This window comes from Apostichopus japonicus, chromosome 15, assembly GCF_037975245.1.
Source record: "Apostichopus japonicus isolate 1M-3 chromosome 15, ASM3797524v1, whole genome shotgun sequence".
NCBI lineage: Eukaryota > Metazoa > Echinodermata > Holothuroidea > Aspidochirotida > Stichopodidae > Apostichopus > Apostichopus japonicus.
This window is the reverse complement of record NC_092575.1, coordinates 4,491,381-4,506,808: the sequence shown is the minus strand read 5'-3', so window position 1 is coordinate 4,506,808 and position 15,428 is coordinate 4,491,381. Positions and strand designations below refer to the sequence as shown.

The 15,428-nt window shown below is 37.8% G+C and overlaps 1 protein-coding gene across 1 annotated transcript in view; it reads right to left on the bottom strand.

Moving 5' to 3' along the window:
* The window catches only part of LOC139981329 (neuronal acetylcholine receptor subunit beta-4-like), a 36,500-nt gene that overhangs the window by 6,689 nt on the left and 14,383 nt on the right, over positions 1–15,428 (bottom strand). The window contains exons 2-4 of the mRNA XM_071993664.1: positions 3,467–3,612; positions 2,624–2,668; positions 466–575 (exon numbers count right to left, since the gene is read on the bottom strand). Coding sequence (XP_071849765.1) covers positions 466–575; positions 2,624–2,668; positions 3,467–3,612 — 301 coding nt within the window. The remainder of the gene's footprint in view (positions 1–465; positions 576–2,623; positions 2,669–3,466; positions 3,613–15,428) is intronic.

Genomic DNA, 15,428 nt, shown 5'->3' with positions numbered 1-15,428 from the left:
TCTATGGGGCGCAAAGGAAAGCTAGGTTTCATATAGACAGGTAAATTTAGTCGTAGTGGAGAAAGAAAAAAGATGTGATCATAATATATGCAATATAGACTTCGGAAGAAAAGTCTTGCAAGATGGCCTTATATAGGATACAACCTCCCCAAGTACACATCACTCATATCGTCCCTATTGTTATGTGTGTTCATTCAGTGAAATTCATGCGCAGACAATTTGCGCGCAGTACGAACTTTTTCCACCATTGCGTTGCACATGCAATGATGACGAAGATATTCATTCTACAGATGATGACGAGTTTATGATGGCAATGTGTTGTCTATTGATGAATGTAAAGGTGTAGTTGGGGAGGTGTGGCTGGACGGGTTTTTGGAAACGCCACTTGAGAGATTCATTGAAGGGAGGAAAATTGGGGGGGGGGCGGGGGAAGGAATATATAGAGAACTATAGGTAATAACTTACTTATTGTAGATCAGAATATCAGGTAACCAAACATAATCAGGGGGCACTTTGATTTCAGTGATGCCTTCATATTCAGAAGGATCCCATGTAAGGCGGTAATCTACCCAAGTCTGTACGTAGAAAACAGAAAGATGTAATACATAAGATATATAGTAACCATATATACGGTAGTGAATGTAAAACGACTTTTTTACACATATCGTAATATGTGGCAGCAACTGCAACAGTATATGCAGCAAATGTTGAACAGCAACAAACAACAGCAGCAACCACAGCAAAGAACAGTTAACAATAACCACACCGACAGCAGCAAACAAATAGAAGCAACAGCAGCAGTAACAGCAGAAGCCACAACCAAAAACAACAGCAGCAACCACAGCAAAGAACAGTTAACAATAACCACACCAACAGCAGCAAACGAATAGAGGCAACAGCAGCATTAAAAGCAGAAGCAAAAACAAAGAAACAACGGCAGCAATCAAAGCGAAGAACAGCAACAATGACCACACCAACAGCAGCAAACAAATAGAAACAACATCAGTAGTAACAGCAGAAGCAACAACAAAAACAACAGCAGCAACCGCAACAAAGAACAGTTAACAATAACCACACCAACAGCAGCAAACAAATAGAAGCAACAGCAGCAGTAACAGCAGAAGCAACAACAAAAACAACAAAAACAACCACAGCAAAGAACAGTTAACAATAACCACACCAACAGCAGCAAACAAATAGAAGCAACAGCAGCAGTAACATCAGAAGCAACAACAGAAAACAACAGCAGCAACCACAGCAAAGAACAGTTAACAATAACCACACCAACAGCAGCAAACAAATAGAAGCAACAGCAGCAGTAACGTCAGAAGCAACAACAGAAAACAACAGCAGCAATAAAAACAACAACAGAAACAAGAAACTGCAATCTTACACAAGTGCAAAGTAATAGTAAGAGCAGTATAGCAACCACAAAAACAAAATAAAACCAACAAGAAGAAAACAAACAATAACAGCACGAAACAACAACGGTAGCGATAACTCTAACAGCGACAGCAATAGTGAAAACAACAACAAATAAAGTAGCAAAGAACAACTGAGCCCCCTCCCCCCTCCCCCCCCCCAAAAAGCTCCCAAACAGCAGCAGCAACAACAAGAAAGCAACAACAAGAACAGCGACAAAACTCCCAGCAAGAGCAGTAGTAACTACAACATCGAAAAACAGCAACCGGCAACAACACAAAAGAACAGCAGCAACAAATCTAACAGCAGTAGTGAAAACGAACACAATAACAGCAAACAAACTATAACAGTAAAGCAGTAGTCACAACAACAACAACGAACATAACTGCAACAACAAGAAGAAGAAAGAACAACAACTCCACCAACAACAACAACAACAATAGAAACAGCAAGACAAACAACAGGCCCGCCGCACCCCCCCCCCCCCCCCCGTCAAAACAAAACTGCTTCTGAGTGAACTTCATTACCGATCTATAAACAATCTGTGAGTGTTGATGAAGTATTTTCGAATTATACACTAAGGTGTGCAATCAATTTCCATGACGTTCCCCGTCACAGCTGTTCCAGACTTTGACATTTCATTTATTCATTTCATTAACTCAAGTCATTAAGATTCATTGGCGTTACCATGCAGGAGTGTCTATTAGGGGGCCACATACACGAGAGTAGAGGGCTATCAAGGGTACTCCCGTTGTATTCACGAAAGTGCAAGATATGTAGGCTACTTGTTAGTTCTTGGTCAAGGAGAGTTGGTGACATTTATATGGTCTTCGTAAACCGATCTAGACACTCACTACGTCAAGTGTGTTCAATATGTGTGTGTGTGTGTCTAAGTGAATATTTATATTTATATATAGATATATATTATATTACATCAAGGCGATTGTGTGATTATTTACTATACACTAGCGCACACACAGACAAACAACACTAAAAACGATTGTACAGTGATGGATCAATTCGTGTTTATAATGGACGGCTTAACGGGGCTTAAAATTTGCAGAAATAAATCATGTTATCATTTAGCACATTTACACAGTCGTATTGTTTGTTAATAAACCATGAATTTCATTTTGTCTTGATACATATCGAAGGATGAATAAAAAGTGAAGGAGAAGATATAAAAGATGTTATTCGGTACCTGCTGTAGCCAGACCTTGGAAGCTAATATTTGGTTCCTCTCATCCTAATAAAGAGAGGAAGAAAAGAAAAGACAAGAAAGGAGAACAAATTGAATAGAAATTAAAACAAAAACGTATCAAACTATTAATCCAAAACGAGGGAAAGAAAAACAAGTTATAAATAGAATCATTTGAAATTCGTAATTTTGGTTTTTAATTTTTTAACTTCCTCGCGAAGTTAAGAAGTTAATGATAGGCTAGATATAGTTATAGGTATACGGGGTGGGTGGGGTGGAGGGGGGATCGGGATGGTGACAGCGGTTTCAGTCGAGATTCTTTTGCAGGGTAAACAGGCAAGCGCATCAAATTGATTTGCTATAGTGTCAAAATTCCAAAGCTCGTTCCTCACTTAATCTATTTATATGATTAGATGTCGTTCACAAGGCAATGTTCATGTGGTTGGTTAAGTTGAGTAAGAGGTGAAGGGTTAGGTACTTCAATGAGGTAGCCATCCGGGTGAGGGGGGGGCTAGAGGGGAGGGGGTTTTATCCGTAATGAGCCCTTTCGACGGGGAACACTTCATATTGAACCGTCTTAGTTTACCGTATTCGGTGATGAAAGTTGACAGTGAAGGAAATGGCCATGGTGGGATGGCGTTAGATGGGAGGGGGGGGGGGGTGAGAGGGGTGAAAACCACTCTTACCTTATTACAGATATAGTGAAGATGGTAATCGGATATAGTCAAACAAAGTGAGGGCGTCTTTTCGCATCTACACCATCGAACCACAGATCTGTACACTAACTAGTGTACAGATCAGTGCATCGAACCTATATGCACAGACCATTTAAATCAAAGTACTTACCACATCGAGAATTTGTGTGATGTAGAGAGCTAACCACACCGTCAGAATCTTGGTATCGTTATTAACCGGTATGGTAAGTGTACGGTATTGCTTATTGACGAATAGTTTGTCTCGTAGCTTAGACTCTGCTTCAGAAGATGTCACCCCTGTTTAGGTTATAGAAAGAAACATCGATATCTCTAAATTCATTATAGTCAAGCAGACGTCTACGAATTAATACCTAAGGAAAAAAGGGCGGAGAATTGGGGAAAGTAGGTATAAAGGAAAACTGAAACCTTGGTTGTCATGACAACAAAGTTATATACATTGAGGCATTATCATGTAGCAGTATATGGAATATAATCAGATATACTCTGTTAAGCTCCTTTAAGTCCCTTATAAATAACCTAGAGATATTCCCCATATTTTAAGGCATCCTTGGAAAATATTTACTCCAGTTTCTCACACTCCATTTAAAAAGAACACGTTAAGAAAAGTTGTTTCTAACATGCAAAGAAAGAAAAAAACAACGCAGTCTTCCAGAAGAATGCGATTTTTAAAGATTAGGCGTTCATTCTCCAAGGACACGCGTATAGGCAGAGCTTCACTTGAAGTTGGTTGACTCTATACGGAGTAATTTGCTTATTCACAACAGTGGCTTAGCAAGGAGCAACAGGGAAAATAACCCTCTTAAGTCCAACCGTAGTTTGGGTTTGGATAAAACATTGTTTCTATATTTGACACCTCTCGACGCCCGTCAGGCTTTCTCTTTTGAATTCCCATTTTGGCCTGAGGCCGAGGGCCGCGAATGGTCGCACCGGCTGTACTGCGGGCCTAGTTACGCTACGGATAAACAGCGATATTTTGTTTAGGGGCGTGCTTTTATTCCACCAACTTTAACGACTGTTTCAACACAATTCCTTAATAGAAGCCTCCCTCTAGATAAAGGAATGTATTGCTAATCGCAAATCACTTTTTTTGAAATCTGCATTTGTACTCGAACAAAACGGTGGCATGATCATATGATTAAACATGTCGTACGTTTCTTGCGATAGAACTATTAAATTTTCCTAATGGCTCATGAACCTTCTGAAATTTCTGAATTTCTAGACAATTTTCTGAAATGAGTGATAATTATCAGAGGCTACTGCCTTTGGAAACCGTCGTAACCGTGGCTAACTTTCTGTGCGGCCTATATACATCTTCATATACGGCGAAATATACCGTTAGGATGAGCTAGCCTAACCCAAACATTTAACTAAAAGTATATATTGGCCTTTATTGGCGTCTCATGGTCGCATTTCAATATTTGTTCGATTTTTTTGGGGGACAATTTAAATGACGTCTCACTTTACATGAAATCCCTAGCGGAAATCAAATTTGACGTTGTCTCATTGTAAACAATACCGTGCATGATGCAATTTAGAGGAAATCTAGAGTTATATAAAAAGAGCGGGAAAAAACTAGAGAGAGAGAGATAGACACGGCTTGCTTCTCTGATGTGCACCAAACCGTGAAAGCTAGTTAACTTTCTTATGACATGAATATTAGAGGAGTCAAAAAGGGTTTGAATTAATGTTCCTTCACGTCAGATGGAGTTTGATTAAAGAGTAATGTGTAAATATGCATTTGTTTTTCTACCTTCATATCGAATGACATGATCACGAATTGATCATGGATCCTAAAATTGATATGCTTAAATTTAATAAAAAATAAAATAAAGGGAAAGAGAAATGGGGGGAAAAGGCTTTTAAAGTAATTGTCAATGTTGATTTTCATCTCGCACTCGTTTGTACTTTCGTTATGAGAGATTAAGCAAACCAATCCGAGCAGGGAATAAAGTTATGTGTAGGCTTACAATAAATTCTATACAACTTTTTACTTTGAACGCAATATAATATCATGCCATATATACAATACCAACCAAACCCCACGCCAAACTAAAAGCGATTAAAGTCAGACCGAATATTGGCTAATTGAACCAAACCGAATCGAACAGTACGGAACCGAACCAAACCGAACAGTACCGAACCAAACGAAACCGAACCGACCCGAACCAAACTTAACCAAAACCAAACCCTATATACGCCGCTTCCGAACCGAACCAAGCCGAACCGAACTCGATTCAAACCATACCCGGCTAAAGTCGAATCGGATATGAGGCTAGCCGAACCAAATCAAACGGAACCGAACATAATTAAACGAAATGAAACCCGAGTTAAGCCGAAGCCAACCGAGGAAAACCGAACCTAACCAAATCCAAAACCAAACCTGACGAATCCGGGTCATATCGAACTAAGCGGGAGCCAAATCGAACAAAATCGAAGTGACCAAATATAGATGTTTGATTTTCCACTGTTTTATTTTTTTATCCCTAGCCTAATTTACAGTTTCATATATTTAAAAATGGAGTCGCGCCATCTATTTAATTCCATTGTATACTCCACCTACATAAGTACAAGTACAATACGAAGTTCGCGATAAACATTATCCTTAACAACAATGCTTAATAAATAAACGCAGGATAATGGAAGACAAACAGGTGCAGCGGAGGCAATGGGCACAAAAAAAAGGTGGGGGGGGGGGGGGGAGGTGGCGAGACCTCCAAGTATTGGAGCAAAACTATCAAAAAGTGTCCCCTTTTTGTATACATTTCAAGTGGCTCTGTTTGGTAGCAGGCAATAACCCCTTCCCAATTTTGCTGTGAGTTAAATGGTGCTTATGCCATTCAGAGTGAGCTTTTGTTGACCAGTTCAAACTGATAATTAATAAAGTGTCCTGTTTTACAAAGTTAAATGAAAAAAGAATGACTTTCAAATAGTGGAATTTGTGGTACAAATAGCATATAGAAGATCCCCATCTAGTGAGAAAGGTTTACGGTGTAACTTTGTGGTTTGTCCTCTGAAATCCAAGTGATATGTTCAACTGCCTATCCATTTATGTGAACCCTCCCCTCCACCCCTCCCCCTCCCCGCTCCAGATTGAAGCCTCTTCCGCTGCCCCTGCATGACCGAAGCAGAAGGAATCTGTATTGTCAACTTACAAAGACCAACCAACCTTGAAGTTAGAACCAAACCGCTTTCAATTTTATTTTCTGACAAATGTTGTTCTTTGAAACAGACTGCACATACGTTTTATACGTGTTGTGTATAGCCTACATATCTTTGTAGCGTAATCTTTATACTGTGTGTGCTTTCTACTGTAGACAAGGCTCTAATAGCTCTGCTCTCCTTCATAATCAAATAATCAAATCGTGTAAATATTTCATTTGGCATTTGGTTCTGTCATTAATGTTTAAGTGACCTTTCAATTGTAAGAGGTATGTTGTTTATAAAACCCAGAGGCTATATCACGTTGTCTCACCACCTCACTTCGAATAATATACCGTGATTATATTAGAAGCTGGGTCCCAAGTTTGACCGATTTTCACCAGATTTTCGCGATGGTTGTTTTTCTTTTTGGGGTTTTGGAGTGCAACAGACTCCGTTTTATCCACAAGTGACATTTTACTCACTCTTCTCAGACAAGCGTATAAATTGAGATATGATTTAATTTCAAACTTATGGGCCATTGAGGCCCAAATATGAAGCAAGACCTTTGGCTTTGCACAGCATAATGGACCATGCAAGCAGGCTCCTTTTTAACTCTTTATCTATAATATTCAAGTATTATACCCAAGAAAGCACAACTATACCGTAATGATTTTTTTTTTTTGTAAGCTCGAAATTGAGGTATTCTTTAATCTGATTTCAGACGGTTTATAGTGTCACAATAAATACAACGCAGACATTTTATTCAGACATCAATACACAAGAGAACATGCATTTCACACGCATATGACGGCATTTCTGACTGTTGTGGAGATAGAGGGGTGGGGGGGGGGGTTAGGGCTGGGGTGCAGGGGTCGTTACTTTGGTGAGCCCTGTAGGTCCAATTAAGGGCTTCGGAGTAAAATATTATACAGAAGTGCTGATTCCAAATGTAAGAAACAGAATAAGTTTGAATTAACAACACGCACCTTATTCTTTTAACTACTTACAGTCGTAAGTCTAGGCTTGGCTGTCGCTTTACATGCATCATCCATACGTCATGTGCACATAGACCTTAATATATCAGTATCAAATATGTATAATTAATTATAATTCATATCAAATAGTGGTTAAATTTGGTCTTTTTTTCTTACGAATTTTTGTTGTTGCGTGTTCATTGACGGTCACTAGCCTTGTCGCTTTATCAGTTGTAAACCTCATTAAAAGTGCAGCGAAGGGTTCGTGCGTGAAATTATCACACTATGAAGACGCAACGTGAACTTGAGTCAGATATTATATTGGCGTGCATGTCGAGGTCAAAGGTCATATGAATGCTGCGATATTTACTATCAAATTATGAAATTTACTTTATATAAAATTTTCTTGTTATTTACATGTAGTCGATACAAAAGAAATATTGGTCAACCTTGCAACCCTGATTATTCATGGAGTTCTGTTTGCATTCTTGTGCAGATAAAAATTGTTTCATTAAGTTTCAGCCAGCACATCTTATAATGTAAAATAAAAACATCCTACCCCGAGGACGATAATGAACAGTGTCCATAGTAGAACATACTATAGACAACAATGAATTATCTCGTTTGCTCGTGGCCTCCCAATCTTGTAGTTAGTAACGCCCACCATATGGGTGTACTTCACATACTTTACGGCTGGGCAAACATGGCCTTTAATCATTATTATGGCTGATATATAATTGTGACAGTAACGGCCAGTTCGTTTCGGGAAATGAAACCTTAAAATGGATACAAGGTTTCAATATAAGCTATGATGTTGCACGAGTTCATTCTTTTAAAATCATGATTGAACTTTAAATGTTCTCAAGCTGTTAATTATGTTATTCGATCATTAGTTCACCTTCATTAGTCAATGTCGTTACACTTGGTTAACACATGATTCTACAGAATGACATTGTCACAGAATTGCATCAACTGATTCATCGATCAATATCTTGAATCTTGTTTTTTTTTACCTCCTCCCCCCACCTTCCACCGTTTAAACCAATTTTCTCCTTTCGGTCTGTTGGAGACACACCCCAAATGTTCATCCGCCAATGGGTTGCTCCATGAAATGAAGTCCCTATTAAAAGTCCCTTATGAAGACATCATTATTTCTGCTATGTTCCGTAATTGATGGTATGTTACAAATTAAAGTAAATATGCCTAATGTGAAAGTCAGCAGAACGGAAGAAAGGTGCATTTGAGATATTATTTAAGGATAGTGTTTAAAACTTGTCGGCTTCTATAGAAATATTTTAACCAATTATCCAAATTTTACAATACACCCACAAGATACGCCTACAAGTACCTAAAGCATATCCGTTGTATCACACAATCTATATAGGCAACTCTCGTCCACCAAAGGTGTAGGCTGTTAGCTAACTTATCCTACCGTGCGTCACAACCTACGCAAAAGCATCAACACCCTTGAACTTTCGTGTGTTTGACACAGTTGTGAAGTAGCATGACTTCGAGTTTTTTATGTAAGATGATACGCCGACTGGTCAAATGTTGCTGGTTATTGCAAACAGTTATTACATTAACCGCTGTTGAGACCAATTAAACACCCTGCAGGTCTTCGAGGTAAGTTAAACTTGTCAAAACTAATGGAGAAGGACATAACACCTATCAGGTAGCGCCTTGGTGATTAAACCATCCCAGTAAGTAAACGACATGCCACATTGTATTTGAAGAAGATATAACAAGGTAATAAAGTATTATCTTCTAAATTAAATTAATAAACGACTACAAGAATCACAGTAATGTATATACACGGAATGTTTAATATGTGAAATTTAAGTATCATTCATTAATGTATCATTCATGACATGTATATGTAAGTGGAATGATCAAAGATGTAAAGACAAACGTACAAAGATTTTATTCACTTAAGTCACATAATACATACAGAAGGACACACACACACAAACACGCATACACACACACACACACATATATATATATATATATATGTATATATATATATATATGTATATAAATATATATATATATATATATATATATGTATATATATATATATATATATATATATATATATATATATATATATATATACTGTTAATGTTGATGAGTGGCACACAAAGACAGCAACGTGTTGTGAGGCCTGTGTTAAACTGTGTACACAAAAGAATATGTGCAAGCGAAAAAAATGCGCTGTATTTGGAAAAACTGCTGGTTCCCTTCAGTTAATATCTCTCCAAGTCCCCATCTTAATAAATTAAAGTCGAAAAATGCTCCGACAAACCGGTCCGATTGTCTTAGTGAATCAAGGTTTGCTGACGCAAAAGCTTATTTTGTGGTTGTTGCAATCCTGCCGTGAAACGAACAGCTGTGGAATAACTCAGAGGGTCCTTACAGGGAAAGGAATTACACCGGACAAGTTTCATGGATTCGATCTATACCATCAAAGTATATCGCAAACTATCCTCACATAGCTATATCACTGTCTGCTCATCAATGTATGTTAATTACTAAACCACAAGATTATCATTGAGACCCATTGAAGGCTTAGGCGGTGGTGGGGGGGGGGGGGGGCTGGGAGGGACATGCACATTTTATGTGTTACCAATCGAAATTGCACCGGACAAGTTCATGGTTTTGGTCTATACCATCAAAGTATATCGGACATAGCTATCAATTTCTGCTCATCAATGTATGTTAATTTCTGAACCACAAGTTTATCAATTGAGACTCATTGCAGGCTTAGGGGTGGTGGGGGGGGGTGGGGGAGAAGATGAGACATGCACATTTTCTGTGTTACCAATCGAGTTTGTAATCGTTTTTTTCAAATTAATATTCATTGTGAAACTGGAGTTCTTAATGTCTAGTAACAATTTATGCAGGCATTGTTGAACCTGCTACAGTTATTTAGTGTCTTACGTTCTATATATGTGCCAACCTTCCAGTTACCATATTATCTCGTTATTTCTAATAACATTTCTGCAAATGGTAACTTTATGGGGTGCAACAGGTTTATACATGTGTGGATTAGATGTGGCAGTTAAAGTAATAAATAGCTACTGAATTTGAAACTGCTTGGTTAGCTTTAAATTGTGTAGACAAAGTAATGTCGACTTTATGTATGTTTATCCTGAGAAATAATATTATTGTTGTGGAGGGGGAGGGGAGGGGTGGGGGGATTGTGTTATACATCCCTGTATCGTACCACCCAGTGGAAAGGACAATATAATGGCTACCCAGTTCTTTATTACTACGTTACAGCCGTTTCTACCGTTTTATTTATTTATTTATATATTTACTTCCTCTCTTTTTTTGGCTCTCTGGTGTGGGGAAATGGGGTCTAGGTATAGAGAACACTAATTTTGAGAAAACAAATGCTACCACAACCAATTTGCCTTATGTCAAGGTTGGGCGAGTGGGGGGGGGGGTGGAATTAGATTTAGATGAGGTGAGCAAGGAGGGGTGCAGGGAAGAGGTTGACGCTCATTGTAAAGATTCATATATTTGCGTACAGACATAGATGGATTATTTTGGTGGTATCTGCGTATGTTTTTTTTTCTCTCGATATATTTATCATTTCTTAAAGAAGTGTGGAGATAAAGAGCCCAGGATCTAGCGAGACGATTTATACTTTCTCTATGGTTTTCGACTTGCTGTGATGAGGTAGGGGAGGGGGGGGGGGGAGGTGGAGTGGGATGTAAGTTCCAACCATATTAGACTTGACACCCTTGACCCAATTGAGAAAGCATCTTCCTCCTTTATGTTAACATAACTTTAACTGGCTATTAATAGGTATAGGGCTCAAGATGGAGTACAGTATACGGATATTAATGTCGAGTTATGCAATGCACATATTATATAATTTCACGGAGCGCAGGGCACGAGTATGTGCCATGCATACTTCACCGCCATTGAAGCATTGAGGTATTTACTCTTTGACAGGGATTATACATATGTGTTGCATATGGGAATGTTTAGTCCAGATACAATCATGCAGTTTGCTCGAGTTAGAGTGTGTGAAACGAGTAAACGATACTAAAAATCGGTGCAGATCACTACAATGTATGGAGCAGCTTCTCTAAAATCTGTGAGATGGAACACTCTATTCCACTCCATTTAAATCGTAGATACACTTTAGAGAAATCACTTCATGGGCGACATAATGTTCAGAAAATGTACCGTACTTTTCGATATAACTTTTCTGTTTTGGTCAGGCTTTCAATGTAAAAATCTGAATATGACGACAATTGATCAATTAACTTAAGTATCTCTCGATTGGTTTATTCTTTCCTCGCTTTTTTGTTCAAACGGGATCTTGATAAACACATATTTAAATTAACAAATTTATAACATTTGACGTGATTCGTTGAAAGAAAGGCTCGTACGTTTAATCTACATATAAAAAGTATATTAGCCTCGTCTCTGTACTATATACATGTTGCTACGTACGATGGGATTATAATATGGCGCAAGTACAGCCATGGGCATGAAATGATTCGCAGTAATATAAATAATCGGGTTAAGAACTATACTTGAAATTTTCTTTTAATATATTCTACAGTGGCAATTTATATAATGCTAAAGGAACCACGACGTGCGATACTACATACAAAATACGTTACAGAAGTATCAACCCCTTAGAAATAATGGAATAACCTTTACTTCGTTGTAACTAGTTCCGCGAGACTTTTAGCTATGCTCGTTTTTATTGATGAATTTTTCTTAACAACATGATGCTATATTACCTATACTGGAAAACAAGAAATTAAGCTAAGTATAGATATGTAAGAAGAAGAAATAAAAGGCGTGTGGGAAAACTTTCTAGAAACAGTTCTTAAATGCATTTTGATTTGCAGAACTACAACTGATAATTTATCAATTAAATGGTCATTAAAAGTGGACAGGTGAAGAGAAGGGGTACATATTTACCCCCCTCCCCCAGCCTTAGGCCTACCACACTATGCTATATACACACATGCCCACGCACGCACGCATCGGCAGGTTCGGCACATATCGACAGACGCCGCCGGAAAACTGAATGACAAAATCTCAGTATAAAGAAATCACGAAACGGTGGCTTGCCAATATCTTCAATCGATTTACCACGTTTGACATCTTTCCACAAGCAAAGATGTTCGAATCAAAATAGACTTAAGCGAGTTATGAAATGCATTGATAAGACTTCCGTCATCTTATTTCTTCATCAAACACTCGAGTCAATCACTGGGCTCGACATCCATATATCTGTCAGATGAAATGTTTTCATTAGTTTGAGAAATACCTCACCATGTCAGTTTAATTACGAGTGCAAGTTCTTTACTAACTGACGAATGTAACACATATGTTACATCTGTATATGTGATTGAACCCACCAAAGAAAAACAAAGCCATTAATCTTGCTGTCAGATGTATATTGAGTTATTACAATGTGGAGGTTACATGTATGTTCTATGTATCATGTATATAGATTTATATAGGATGTACATAAATAAAATGGGTCCTTTCACTTCTGATGGTGATACGTAATCAAGTAAATATATAAAAGTGAATTATAATGTTCCCGATGTATAAATGCCTATTATTGTCGCTATATCATATTTATTTTGACATTGACACATTCCGAGATGTGTTATGTGTTATAAAGTGACGTAGGCTATTGCAAATTTGCACGTGGTGTGTTATTTATTACTTGTAGCCTTCAATCTGACTTAACAATGAAACGGCAGAATCCACACACATCGACCAGACAGCCCAGGAAAGAGACAACTATAGACCCCTACGTATTTATAGTATTACACGTTTCCATTATTTCAAAAGCATATTGTAAAAACAACATCACGTGCTGCACTTTATATATGGTTTCTTTCACGTGCAATACATAACACTATACACTATCGTAAGAGTGTGGTGCATTAGAACCATGGAATCATTACTTCCTTCCAGATATAGTTACGATCTTATCGGTGAAATACTTTGCTTCCTAATTCGAGGGCCTCTGGCCCTCAGCTGGAGGAGGTATCGACTTCTATTCGGGTTTGTTTATGGCCTAAATATATACCTTTATATTAACACTGACCTCTTATCAACCTTTCTATTATATCTCTAAATAATGACCCAGCTAATTAACAATTTATTAAAACAAACAAAAACTGGTAATCTCGTATGGAGATGGCTTCTCTCATTTTTAATTTCATGTTTGTCTTTGCTTAAATATATAGATAACAAACGCCAACAGCTGTACGTGATTATACGTTAGGCTTCCAAATCGTGACGAGAGCAAGTGATTTTTTTTGTGAATCAGAAGGTCAATTTTAATTTAAAGTAGTATTTTGCATCGGAAATGAAGATATATTCTTTATAACCCCTCCTATACTTCCATTTCAATGTACTGCATTGCCTTATCTGTTGGCGTTTGCATTTTCAGAATACTCATGAAAACTCTCTTTGCACATACAGTGACTATATACCTATACAGTGAATATAGGATGACCACGAAAGTACTAGTTATGCGACATTAGTCAAAGCATTTTAAACACTTGCAGCACCCTTTTAGCTCCTCTGATACAATTGTCAGATACGATTTGCATTATCAAATATATCTTTCATGATATTCGCCACTCACTTTATGAGGACCTTTTGTGTTGACTATGTTGTTATAGCGACAGCAGATGGAATAATATCCAGTCTTTCGAACAAATGTTGTACCAAACCAGCGATGGTACTTTTTGCTGTATTTGTATGATAATCACTTTACATTCATTTGACTAAGTTCCTTATATTTATTTTTTATAACGTGCAGTAGATTTCTAGGTGAATAAATGAGTCAGTCCAATGAAATATTTCGATGACTTCATTTAAAGGTCATCAGTATTACGTAACAAAATGCTAGGCAGCCAGATAATGGTCACTCGTGTTCACTTTTCAACGAAAGTAATTCCTACGATGCTATTGCACCCTAACAGCATTTTCCCCTCTCTGTTTTATATCTTATTGTCGAATTTAATACTCCTCATTAAAAAAATAATGATGAAATTTAACTAACTTTCAATACAAACGAAAGAAAGAAGAAGCTGAAATATGTATATGTATATGTGTATATGTATATTAGATCCTCCTGCAAGCAGGAACTCGCTAAATGGTTTCATAATAGGAGACACTGTTATAAATACTATGATTAATATCGTGGTTATATGTGGTATCACTGTTATATCATTGTTAATGCTGGACATACTTGCAATAGCAATTGCTGCTAACTATTGCCCAAGCCTGAAACGCAGTCGCACAATCAGACGGTATAGGTTACAGACGGACGGTGACTGTACGCGGACTAAAATTAGAACCAGAAACCACGGTTTTAAGTGCCTCCGTGTATATTACAAAAGTACATCAACGTGTCGGCTATGCAGACTAAACCAATGATATTTAAGACAATCCGACCCTGGTAGTGACGTTGTTTTTTTTTTGATGAACTCATTGACCTTATGGTAGGTCAAACAGTTTATCCGTTTTACTGTTTGTAATAAGACGGAACGAAAAGGGAACGAAACACACGACGTAGATGCATATAGCCGACTTATAGTGAGTCGGCACGCGCACTCTATAGATTTTTCTAGCAGAGCTACATGTAGCCTTACTCTAGCCCTCGTGATATTTATACCAAGACTTATACTCGGGATATTATTACTAGTGGTATATAGCTAGTAGCTACTAGTGCAAAGTTACGTTAACGTACTCGTGCTGAGATCCTTGTACTCAGACTCATACTCGGGGTATTATTACTAGTGGTATGTAGCAACTAGTGCAAAGTGACGTAATGGTACTCGTGCTGAGATCATTGTACCAAGACTTATACTCGGGGTATTATTACTAGTGGTATCTCGCTACTAGTGCAAAGTGACGTAAACGTACTCGTGCTGAGATCCTTGTACTCAGACTTATACTCGGGGTATTATTAAT